The 13,377-nt window shown below is 39.1% G+C and overlaps 1 protein-coding gene across 2 annotated transcripts in view; it reads right to left on the reverse strand.

Annotated features, from left to right (window-relative positions):
• Nucleotides 1–2,388: 2,388 nt before the first annotated feature.
• Nucleotides 2,389–13,377, reverse strand: part of PKP2 (plakophilin 2) — a 150,273-nt gene continuing 139,284 nt past the window's right edge. For both annotated transcript variants that reach the window (XM_089671700.1, XM_089671699.1), the window contains exons 10-13: nucleotides 11,839–11,992; nucleotides 9,935–10,124; nucleotides 9,742–9,829; nucleotides 2,389–6,776 (exon numbers count right to left, since the gene is read on the reverse strand). In XM_089671700.1, the coding sequence (XP_089527826.1) occupies nucleotides 6,714–6,776; nucleotides 9,742–9,829; nucleotides 9,935–10,124; nucleotides 11,839–11,992 (495 nt within the window). In that variant the 3' untranslated portion in view covers nucleotides 2,389–6,713. The remainder of the gene's footprint in view (nucleotides 6,777–9,741; nucleotides 9,830–9,934; nucleotides 10,125–11,838; nucleotides 11,993–13,377) is intronic.

Genomic DNA, 13,377 nt, shown 5'->3' on the forward strand with positions numbered 1-13,377 from the left:
TCTTCATGTTTTGATTTGGAATAGAATGTGTCGTGTTCCCAATGCATTTGTGTGTATGGAAATAAAAGCTATTAGAAGGATTTTGAGCTTTATTCACTTTTTTCAACACACTGCTATTATTTTGAACACAACTGTATATAGCAAAAAAATAAAAATCCCTGTGGTGAATAAATACCACCAAAAGAAATTTTATCTGTGTCAAAAAAATGCTAAAAATTTTATTTTGGTACAGTGTTGAATGACCATGCAATTGTCATTCAAAGCGTGATGGCACTGAAAACTGAAAATTGGCCTGGGCAGGAAGGGGGGTGAAAGTGTCCGGACTTGAAGTGGTTAATAAATAAAATAAAAAAAACCAGAGTGGAGGAACATATATAGAAGGGGTATTACTCACCAGGTCACCAGATGAACACAAAGGGGGAAAAAAGCATAAAAAAGAAAACGGATGCAGCCACCACATCTAATGATTGTTCAGCTGAAATATATTACATTTTAGATTTTGGGCTTATTACTGCTTTCACTCCTATCAAAATATTCAGCAACACTACATTTTCTCCAAAAAAACCCAAAACATCTTTTATTATCTATTTAATCAAAAGTCATCTTTCAACTGTACCCCAGTGACTTTGCCTAGGCTGGGATGATATTATCGGCCTACAGGCAAGAGGAAGCATGGAAAACTGTCAGGCCTACAGGTTTAAATTCACAATTTCAGTGCTGGCTGTGATGACCAGAGGCTCCAAGGGCAATAAATCTACACTATTAAACAAATCCTCTGGTGTATCTGATGTCAGTGTTCCTTCAAGAAGAAAATGTCTCAGGGGGACAGGGTCAGTATCAACTTTACACGCACACAGATTTTCTATGTTTGAATTGTCCTAATAACCTTCCTCTTGAGTACCCCTTTCCACCCCTGGACACATGGCAGCTTTGTAGACTGTTATGGGTGTTATTACTCCACTAAGGCTCCATGTACACGGGATGTTTGCATAGCATGTTCATGTGCGTTTGCGTTTAGAAGCGTTTTTTAACCATTTGCCGCCCGGCCAATGGCCGTTTGGCGGCGGCAAAAGTGCTTCTGCATTCCGGGTGCACGCCATTTGGCGTCCTCCCGCACATGCTCAGTTTGCGCAACTGCAGAGCGGCACAGCGGCGCGATCTGTCACCGGCCGTGTACCTCGGACACGGCCGATGACAGATCTGAGTACCGGCCCCCGTTGCTGGTACCATGTGACCTGCTGTGACCAATCACAGCAGGTCACATGACAGTTGTATACAATGGATGGCTTCATTCATGCCATCCATTGTATACTAGTGCCTAGCTGTGAATGGTCACAGCAGGTCACATGCACATGTCATGTGATTAGCTGTGACCAAATCACAGCTAAGCACAAAAAAAAAAAAACTGAATGAATCGATTTCATTCTCGTAAATGCTTGCTTATAGCAAAGTAATTCTTTGCTATAAACAAATTGTGTAAAAAAAAATAAAAATAAAAAATATACTGATCACTTCCCCAAAGTAGTACAATGTTACTATGGTAACATTGTACTACTTTGGTCATAGTAAAATATGAAAAAAAAATCTTAAGAAAAATAAAAAAAATTTAATAAAAAATTAAAAATAATAAAAAAAATAAAAAAAAATAAAAAAATATATATTTTTTTTTTTTCATACTGTCACCAGTCAGTGTCCCTGTTCACCGCCATGCCAGTTATATGATGACGCTGTACTGCACTGGTGACAGTATGTAAAAAAAAAAAATAGTGAAAATAATTTTTTTAATTTTTTCATTTTCCGAAAAATTATGACAAAAAAAATACAACTTCAAAAAACTCGCCATTCCTCTTATGAAGTACGTTGGACTGTCTACTCTGCAAAAAGGGGTCATTTGGGGGATATCTGTACTATTCTGACATTCTTGGACCTCAAGAAATTAGATTGGCCGTCAGTACTTCAGGATTGATCAATATTCAGATCTATACCATAGTTTGTGAACTCTATAACTTTCCTACAAACTAAAAAATACATCCTAATTTGGGTTATTTTCACCAAAGACATGTAGTAGAGTACATCTCGGCCTAAATTTATGAAGAACAATTATTTGTTCTTCATAAATGCAAGTTTGGTGCATTCAAAAAAACGACTGTAAACTCAACTGCCTGTAAAGGACTGTAAAGGACGATGTGTACATGGACACATAGGAAAACATTAGGGGGAGTTCAGGGGCTGCTGAAAAAAACGCAGTAAAGCTCCTGAACGTCAGTTTATCAGCTGCAGTGTACATGAACCCTAAGAATCCGTACGGTATTCCATACATAACCACAAAGTACTTTACATTTTTAGTTCCCTTTTACTCAGCTACAACACATGATATGACACCTGTAATAGACGATGATGAATCTTTAATGGTAAACAAATGATCATACAGAAGTATCAGAATGACAACAAAATGTGATGTATAAGCAAAAACACAATGGCACTAAGTACAAAATACATGAAGATACAAAGCTGTTATATGATAATGACCTTTATGTAATATCATGGTACAAGGAGCTGTGACGTGGCATAAGCCGCAGCAACCAATAGTATTACAGCTTTAAGAGAAGTGTAGGCAGAGTAATGGAAGGTGATTGGCTGCTGTTTAGTGCAATTTACAAACTTGTCTATGCCTTATTCATGTAGAATAAAGTGAAAGTCATTAAAGATCTTTCTTTCCACAAAACAAAAGGTGTGCAAAGCATCACAGTTCATTTTCTTTTTAAAGCAGCCACAGCCGATTAGAAAAGCCTGCTGCAGACAAAGTCCCTTGCTGTATGTGTGACAGTAATGGGCTCTGTGCAGGGGAAGGAAAACACCCCCTGCCAAGTCAGAGCTCTCCAATTAACAAGTTTTATGTTACCTGCTGATTCAAGAACTAGTTGTGACTTGGCAGGGGATGTGTTGGTCCTCTGCAGGGAGACCACTGCTTCCATACAGTGAGCAAGCTGACAGTAAGAATGAGTGTCCTAAAGGCACCCAACCTTCTCCTGTTCTAAGAATTGCTGTGTGGGTGGACTTCAGGTACTTGTGCTAGAAGTACGATAGTTGAAAATTTTTTAAAAGAGTACACAATTCATTAAATGATGTTTTTATCTTAAATCTGCCTGTTCAGCTTTAACAGTTTGCCCCTCTTGTTATTCAGCTTAGTGGCTCATACAAATATCGTCAGAGAAGCTAAGTGCAGTATGTTATATTAACTCCCAAATAATAATAACTCCCCAATCATTTTTATATATGAAATAATAACTCCCCAGTCATTTTTATATATGAAATAATAACTCCCCAGTCATTTTTATATATGAAATAATAACTCCCCAGTCATTTTTATATATGTAATAATAACTCTCTCTATGTAATAATAATTCCCAAACAGAAAAAGGCGTAAGTTATCTAAAATAAATGAAATTTTTGAATTAAATGTTTATTATTAAACAAATGAGTGCATTTATAACTTGGAATTTGGTGTTTTAAAGAATTTGGTGCTTTAAAGAATTGATCCTCCAAATTATTAATCATGACTTTCAATAATCAAAACCTGTTAACACTCTTACGTATATATTAACAGATAAGGCATAATAATTTAAGCTCTTTCAACTTTTATGTCATTTAGCTTCTTCAAAACTAGGAGAGTTATTATTACATAAAGAGAGTTATTATTACATATATAAAAATGACTGGGGAGTTATTATTTGGGAGTTAATATAACATACTACATAGGTATTGATGACTTTCACTAAACATACTTCTTGATAACACATTCATATGAACATGAGAAGTAAAAAAATATAGAGAACTAAGCAGTAAAAAAATGTAGTCTCCGCCAAATGGAGTTTGTAATTCACAACAAATAGCGGGTAGCAAAGTGGCATATGAACATTTTATTTTTTATAAAAGCAAAAAAAAAATTCAGAATGTTAATCTATTTTAAGCTACGTTTAATGCACCAACTAAAATCTCTGTATCTCCCATTCACAATATATTCTGTTAGCAAACAAATCTTTTGACATTCACAAAAAGGCGCCAAAATTCTGCATAAAAAAAGTCACAAAAAAAAAAGAGTTAAAAAGTCGAATTATACCTATCTATGTACAATCCCAAGAAATAGCTGAAATTAGAGAACAAAAGACTCAGATAAGGGTTACAATAGTTAATGTGGGCAAGCAAGGATAAGGTGTCACATTTGCTCCTTTCTATCTTTTTTCCAGGTTGGTCCGGTGAGATCATAGCTCCTTCCTTTTCTCCTGGTGGTGGCGGTGGACGGTTCTTGCTCCTGCACTGAATAGTACTTTTTGCAGTGACTTGAGCACCAGTGTATTAGTATTCTGAGTAATAATGCACCCCCAAGGGCATGTCTATGACAGCCAGTACCTGTGTAATAATGCACCCCCAAGGGTACATCTATGACAGCCATTATCTGCATGATAATGCACCCCCAAGGGCATGTCTATGACAGCCAGTACCTGCCTAATAATGCACCCCCAAAGGGTACATCTATGACAGCCATTATCTGCATGATAATGCATCCCCAAGGGCATGTCTATGACAGCCATGGCCAAGGAGAAATGGGTTGAATGAAGGCTGGCTGTCATTCAATCAGGAAGACTGATGACACCATGTGGCAGAAATAAATTATTGCAGTGTCAACTTTGGATTGTAATCAGTATTGCAACAAAAGCATTTTTTTTTTAAATTTTCATTAGCTGTGCTAATTTAAAAAATAAAAAAAAAATTACTTGGATTTCTGCTATAGATTCTGTTGGTAACTTGCTTAATAAACCTTGTTCTGTCTTCCTCTATGGAACAATGTAACACATTCCTCACATCCTGTTTTGTTCAGCTAAAGTATCTATATTATGCAACTGCACAAAATGCAGCCCAAACTTGTTACAAACATCCTAAAAATCCATTGATAATATGGAAACTTCACTCCACATTCTGAAAACAAAAATGTTCTGGCAGTTTCCTCTTGGCTTCAGCTCAGTTTTCACAAGCAACTTATAAATACTCTGTTTAACACAATTTTCAGCATTAATACCTTAGGAGAGCAATTGTGAAACTGCTTCACCTACTGTAGCAGGACGTTAGTATCAAACTATCAAAATATCATAACATTAACACCTTGTGCAAATGCTGCAGTTTTACTTTTTTAAATGTGTAGAATAACAATTTTTAATATCCCTTACTTACAAGAACTTACAAATATTACCTATAAGATAGTCCTGTCCTGTCCTGATATTGTTGTCCTGATACAATATGAGTGAGCATTGTCACAGTGGGACAGAAAGTGTGTTCCACGCAGGACCACCAAGTAAAAATAAAGGGAAAAAAAGCTTGAAAAAAGAAAAATGCATCCACCACATCTAAAGACTAAGGAGCTACAATATATTACATTTTTGGTTCTGGGTTTAGATATATTTTATGTCACATTTGTTAAAGATCCTTATGTAGTTGACCTCCATCCTCTACAAAACACATTCACACGTGCAGCAGTGCACCAGTTAATAAAAATAACACGTTGCCACTAAGTAGATCAGTGTGTCAAATTCATTTTAGAATCTAGTAATAAATTCAGCAAAGGTTTTTAGAAAATTATAACTGTGGTTTAAAAATACTACATTGATGTTCTAAGATGTATTTTTAACTTACACTATTGCTGTAAAACTTCAGAGCCTCAAAATTCTACTATTGATTTTCTGTCTGCGGTAAGTTGCCTATACTGTATACATATGACACAAAAGGAATGAGGTGACATCCGCCAATCATAAAGGATCAGGTGATTTCTCAACAGTCTGTCCTGGATGAGCCCCCAAATTCCAACTCTCTGATAATAGTAACAAAGATCAATTAATGATCAATGAAAATTAGCAAAGTAAAACATGTCTATAGATAAAAAAAATGTGCATTTATCCAAAAACAAGTAAAATCCTTGAAGCCTAAGTAAACTGTGTTGCTACAATAAACTAAACACACTATAAACTAAGGGTTTTGATTAAACAGTATTGGTAAGTGGTGCATTGAATAAAAAATCTGTTTTCTTGTAATATGTTCTTAGCTTTCCTACAGGCTACATCAAAGTCTTAAAACAGATTTATAGAACAGCATAAGATGCAAAACACAATCAATCCAGATGAACCAGGCTTTGCAGCATTATATGTATATCGTTCAGCAGATTAAATAGGCCGATCCACATAGTAAACCAACATCTGCAATCTGGATGAAGCAAAATTTGTTGCAACAGAGTTTGCAGTAGTCACATGGGTTTCATTTTTCCACACGATGAGAAATTCTTGTTTGCAGAATTAAAAAAGTCCTTTGAAATCCAAGACGATGAAGGAATCACATTAGCCATTGTACAAATTTTTGGAAATTGCACAACTGATATTAGGGCAAGAGAAAGCGTGCTTTTTGTTAAATCTTCTATATTAGAAAACAGGTGATCAGTAGGAAAAGGTGCAAAAAAATATGGGATTCAATACAAAAGTCTTCGGTATCCCAGCTTATAGTGTAAGTCTCACAAATATCCAAAGTAACAGCCCAAGAGTTTTAGCTGCGTCAGGAAAGGCAGTATTTAGTTATGCAGGTGGGGTTACTTTTAATTGTATTTGTTAGTTCACAAACTGACACAACGTTTTTCGTGCGTTTTTCTTCTTCACAGGACACCATCTTCTGATTCACAGGGAATGGTATGCTTTTGAAGTTTTGGGGTTGACAAAATCTCCTTTTTTAAATGTTGCCTGATGGGGACACAAACAGAGAAGCAACTTTTAAAAGGAAAGTTTAAGGTGTACATAAACACAATCATTAAATATTAAATCTTTAGCATGTCAATGTCATCTCAAAAGTCATCTCTCCCACTGCAGTCAGCTGCTGGGTCCCTTTTTTCAGCTTCAGGCTGAAAGTTTTCTGTGTATCCCAATGCTCAACATTGGTCCACAATTTCAATGCCCCTTATTACAGGTATTTATTTATTACTTATTTCAGGTACTTATATAACACCGTCATTTATGCAGTGCTTTTACATATATATTATACATTCACATCAGTCCCTAACCCTCAAGGGGTGTACAATCTAAGGTCCCTAACTCACATTCATACATACACATACTAGGGCCAATTTAGACAGGATCCAATTAACCTACCAGCATGTCTTTGGAGTGTGGGAGGAAACCGGAGTACTCGGAGGAAACCCACGCAGGCACAAGGAGAACATGCAAACTCAAGGCAGGTGGTGCTGTGGCTGGGATTTGGACCAACGGCCCTAGTACTGCCAGGTGGAAGTGCTAACCATTTAGCCACTGTGCTGCCCATATACTAGAAGTGTAGTCTTTTAGTATATGGTAGACAATGAATGTAAAAGGTTAATGACATATCTCCTAAAACAATCTACTATGATCAATCAGATAAAAACAGGACTTCTATCTGTAATGCTTGTGAATCACTAAAAAAGTGCACTCTATCCGAAGAAATGTGTTGGATGAAAATCAGCATTTGTAAGATTGCCTATGATGTACACCAGGGGTCTCCAAACATTCTAAACAGAGGGCCAGTTTACTGTCCTTCAAACTTTAGGTGGGCTGGTCTGTGGCCAGAGGGAATATAAAATGTCCTGGTGTCAGTGGGAACAAACAGTGTCTCCTCTTTGGTATGGGGTATTTGGTAGGGGCATGAATAGTGCCTCATCATTGGAACAGTGTCCCATCATTAGTGTCAGTGGGAGGAACAGTGTCCCATCATTAGTGTCAATGGGAGGAACAGTGCCCCATTGCTGATGTCCGTGGGAGGAGCAGTGCCCCATCATTGGTGTCAGTGGAAGGAACAGTGCCCCATCCCTGGTGTCAGTGGGAGGAATAATGCCCCATTGCTGTTGTCAGTAGGAAGAACAGTGTCCCTGCGCTGATGTCAGTGGGAGGAACAGTGCCACATCGCTGGTGTCAGTGGGAGGAATAGTGCCCCATCATTGGTGTCAATGTAAATAATGATGTCCCATCATTGGTGTCAGTGGGAAGAACAGTGCTCCATCGCTGAAGTCAGTGGCTCCCACTGCTGCTCCAGCAGTGCCCCATCGTTGGTGTCAGTGGAAGGAACAGTGCCCCATTCCTGGTGTCAGTGGGAGGAATAAGGCCTCATCGCTGTTGTCAATGGGAAGAACAGTGCCCCATCGCGGATGTCAGTGGGAGGAGCAGTGCCCCATCGTTGGTGTCAGTGGAAGGAAAAGTGCCCCATCGCTGGTGTTAGTGGGAGGAATAGTGCCTCATCATTGGTGTCAATAGAAATAATGATGCCCCATCATTGGTATCAGTGGGAGGAATACTGCCTCTTCGTTGGGTGGTAGGCATGGTTCACTGTTGTCATCAGTGAATTAGTTTTGCAGTTCATCCTATGGCTCCATATTTTTTATTTTAGTTTCTAGGGGACTATTACAGAACAGGACCAAATGTTTAATGCACACATATCAACCAAAAAGTTATGCAGCCCTTAAAGTGGACCTGTACGCTAACAATGTTGAGTATAATTATTACTTAAAGTGACTGTAAAGAAAAAAACAAAACAAAAGACAGATGGGAAAAGAACCATTTCCTAAAATTCATGCAGTTCTTTTCCCTTCCATGCCAGTCATTTGGTTAATGCCAAAGCATTAGCTACACGGTCTCTGCTAAAGGGGCACATGGGTATGATATTAAGGTGGAGCCCACAATCCGTGAGTCGCCTGCACCCTAATCCTCTCCTTCATAATTGCTCTGGCAGTGGTCACCAGAGGATGGAAGGATTGCACAGATTCTAGTAAAAGTTTTTTTTTCACATTTTTCACTTTTTTTGCTTTTTGTACTGGCACTTTAAAGTGGTAACTATAATAAATGAGACTTTTTACGCCTTTTTCTGTAAATTTGAGATTTTAGACCAAACAAGACAACACCTAGGACTCCACGTTGCTTAAAGTGTTACTAAACCCAGGACCTTGCATTCACTATATCTGGTCTCCCACAATACAAAGAACATGGAAGTGCAAGTCTTTTAATATAAACTGCTAAATACCTTTTCTCATCACCTGTTAGAGCAGTCTTGTGACTTCTATCAGTGTCCAGCCAAGCACTGGTTAAAGCTTGTAGCAGGAGTTTTCATTTTGCTCTAGGAGGATGCAGAACCCCTGACCTCTGTCTCAACAGTGCTGATTGGCCCTATGCTGATCACATGCGCTCTCTCAAGAAAAAAAAAAAACCTCTCTAGCAATACAGATCAAACTGAGCATGTGCAGAGTGACTCCACACAATATGTCTTATCAGGAGATAAAAGGTGGGCACTGGAAGAAGGGGAGGAGAATCAGAGAAGACAGGATCAAACAGCGTTTTTACATAATGCAGAGGATTAATCCCTTAGGTTCCACAGTGAGTAGAACAAGCATGCTTTACTACATATACAGACTGATTTTACTGTTGTGGGTTTAGTAACACTTTAAATGTTATTGAAGAACTCAACTTGTGTTGAGTTTTTGCCAAGCTCAGATGTACCCAGTTTGTTATTATGCCCACGGATGGGCTTGCCCAGAGAAAGCAGGCTAAACCATACAATATGATTGGCTGCTTTAAGCAACACACACACAATTCCTCCACTTGACTTTAATGTCTGAGGCTACATATTTTCACCATAGCTTTGTAAAACAAATTATTATTCAGGTCAGATGTCCTTAGTGGACCTTCTTACCTTCTTGTAGGCACTGTGAAGTTCTTGATGTGACCACATATTGTACAGGACAAGTGAGGCGGCTTTTCCAGCTTTAGACCCCATGGTCCTGAGAGGATAAATATTCATAATTAGATGGGATTTGCTGTCTCTTATGCATGCAAAATAATGAAATGTATATTTAAAGGGACAATATCATTTTAAGTGTCCTCACCCGTCACTGCTGCTAAGATTGATGAGTTTGCGGACACCGCCGTTTTGCAGGAGGAGCTTTGCGTTCTGAGAGTTGCTGCTGATCAGACTGTTGAGGACGTAGCACAGGGACGCGGCGGTTTCGTTGGCAATGTTGGAGTCTGGGACAGAGTCTGGCAGGGCCCGCACTAGATCAGGCATCAGTTCTGTGGCTGAAATACAGATATGAAAAATGATGATGAAAAATAAGACCTGATAGGGGTTTAGCGCGTTCCCACTTTATCTGTAACTAAAGACACTTTTTGGCTTTGGATAAACAGTACTTTCATTAAAAAGCTTAGTTGACATCGCATGGAAATGTGTTCAGTTTGGAATGTTTGACTTGTTTTTATGCATGTTTCCTTCCAGAATCTAAGACTCTCATATGTAAACAGACATCTACCCAAACCTTGTCCCTTATGTGTATTCATGGCTGTGATAGGCACTTTAGAGAATAAGCTCCTCTAAGGCTACTTTCACACTGATCCGCCGCAAAAACACAGCAAAAACGCATAGGCGTTTTTACCGCGCTTTCTGAGCGGTTTTAAAAGACACATGATTTAAAAACCGCACCAAAAACGCTTCTCAGAGGCGTTTTTCAAAGTATTTTTGAGGCGCTTTTAATGGGAAGAGGCGTTTTTTGATTTCAATGGGAAGAGGCATTTTTTTGGTGTTTTTTTTTCAACTCCCCAAACATGCCCTAAAGATGCTGTAAGCAGGAGTTTTTACACCGCACCGCAAGTGCAACACCTCAGTGTGAAAACATACATAGATATACATTCACATACACAGAGAAGCGTTTTTCTTGAGCTTTTCAGGTGCTTTTTATAACGCAAAAACGCTTCAAAAACTCCTCACTGTGAAAGTAGCCGAACGATGGGAATACACAATTAGAAAATTGACTGATCGGTCATCCGACGACGAGGCGTTCGTACGTTGGTCGAAATCGTGGCCCTCATTAACCAATCTAAAACAATCGTTCGACGGGCAATACGTAATGTTGACGTCTTCCGTACAAGTGGAAGTGATGCAGTGTGCATGTGACCTTGTAGCCACAGCCTTCCGGCCAGAACGAGCGATTTATTACATTACCTATATATATAAAGAGTGATACATAAAATATAATCTGCAGAATTCTGGTTTTATTATCTCATTAGGCCAATCTACTTTTAACATTTGGATTTTTCGTTCGTGTTTTCGAAGATTCCTTGGACATAAACATCCGGGTCATCTTCTGTTTCCGCTCATGCAAGATAGCGCTTGATAGATTTTTTTCGTACGACCGTCATACCACCACATAGAAAATCGGTCGTTCGTATGGGAAACGACAAAATTTTTCTCTGTTGTTCAACCGGATTTTTTCGTTCATAATATCGTTATCAGTTAAAACATCCTGCTCATCAACGAAGAGAAAATCGTTCGATCAGTGGTTCCGTGAACTTTTTCATACGATTTTCTTATATGGGGCATAAGGCAGGACCTAGCAGGACCTAGCAAATTCAGTATTCTCTACATAGCACTGGTAGGGCTGCCATCTCATCCCTTTAAAACTGAACACATATTAATTACACAGATTCTGTGGCTGGTTAAGGTGGTAATTTAACTCGTTTAGAGCCTTGTCTTCATTAAATTAGCCTCAGAACCTGTGTAATTCATATGTGTTTAGTTTTAAAGGGGTGAGGTCAGGGGCGGACTGACAACTCATGGGGCCCCCAGGCACTAGGGGATCATGGGGCCTTTATGTCCTTGCCCAAACTCAAAAAAGCCCCCGGGCCGTCGGGCAGTGCCCGAGTTTCCAAATGGTCAGTCCGCCCCTGGATGAGGTGGCAACCCTAAGCAATAGTCCTTTAGAAATAAATTGTATGTCTGCCATAACTTTTCACTGACCGATATCATTGTGGAGAGAAGAATTGCGTGCCAAATTCCGCAGCAAAGAGACTGTTGTCCGCTTCACTCCTGGATCACTTGCAAACAGCATATTTCGGATGTGCTGAAGTCCATTCTCTTTCTGGACGACCATCTGAGCAACGGAGAAAGGCATCTGTGCAAAGACACAACACACACGACTGAGAATTCCAACAGATATTTCAGATGGGTTTAAGCTTTTGGAAAGGTATGAGTCTCTAACAATTTGATTTTATCTCTGGGGAAATGTGTTGGCTTCATGTTCAGGATCTGTACACATTCCCCAGCTCTTGAGAGGGCTCCAATTATCCCTGTCGAAGTTTTATCATATGGTGCAAAATATAGGAACAGTGGTAACATCAGAGTGGATAGCTGCCATCTTCCCCCTGCATATCAGCTGAATATACTGGGTGCCTGTTTTAAAAGGCACTATTATATGTGAGTGTAATTTTTTAATGTAATTTAAAAAAAATACTTAAATTGTTACTAAACCCAGGACCCTGCATTCACTATATCTGGTCTCCCACAGTACACACAACATGGGAATGCAATTATTTTAGTAAATATAAACTGATAAATACCTTTTCTCATCAGCAGTCTTGTGACTTCTATCAGTGTCCAGCAGAGCACATGTTAAAGCTTGTAGGAGGAGTTTTCATTCTGCACTAGGAGGATGCAGAACCCCTGACCTCTGTCTGGACAGTGCTGATTGGCCCTGTGCTGATCACATGCACTCTCCCAAGAAAAAAAAACCTCTCTAGCAATACGCAATAAACTGAGCATGTGCAGAGTGACTCCACACAATATGTCTTATCAGGAGATAAGAAGGGGACACTGGAAGAAGGGGAGGATCAGAGAAGTCAGGATCAAACAGCATTTTTACACAATGCAGAGGATTAACCCCTTAGGTTCCACAGTGAGTATAACAAGCATGCTTTACTGCATATACAGACTGATTTTACTGTTGTGGGTTTAGTAACACTTTGATGGTTTTACACTAAGGGATGCTTCCTCCTGTTATTTTTCTCATGAGAGAATTAATTCTTGCATGCTGCATATTTCCTAGACAACTGAATGGAGAGGACTGTATAGGGGTATGCCCTACAAGCGCTGTTGACCACACTAGTTGGTCATTGACATAGGGTGAGTGTGAGTCTATGTGGGGCACAACAGCACTGTTAAGTGGAGCACCATATCAATATTAGAGCACTGGCACTTTGCACCAATTAGGATAATATTTGGACTGGTTTTGTTGTTTATTTTTATCAGATATGATATATTAGAAGTTTATTTGTGATGTGCACAGTTAAAGTCCTTATGAGAGAAAGGCCAACCCAGCAGGGGCAGGTTGTACCTCTACAGAGGGGCCACTGCTTCTACACAGAGCGCAAACATCATTTTCTACAGAATGCTGGCAGGTGACAGGCTTTTCTACTAAGGCTGTGGCTGATGTTTAAAGAAAATAAACAGTAAGACTTTGCAAACCTATTGTTTTAATACGCCTGGAAACTATTTGGCTAA

Source organism: Staurois parvus, unplaced genomic scaffold, assembly GCF_062004578.1.
Source record: "Staurois parvus isolate SC_StPar_1 unplaced genomic scaffold, SC_StPar_1.0 ptg000114l, whole genome shotgun sequence".
NCBI classification, from domain to species: Eukaryota; Metazoa; Chordata; class Amphibia; order Anura; family Ranidae; genus Staurois; species Staurois parvus.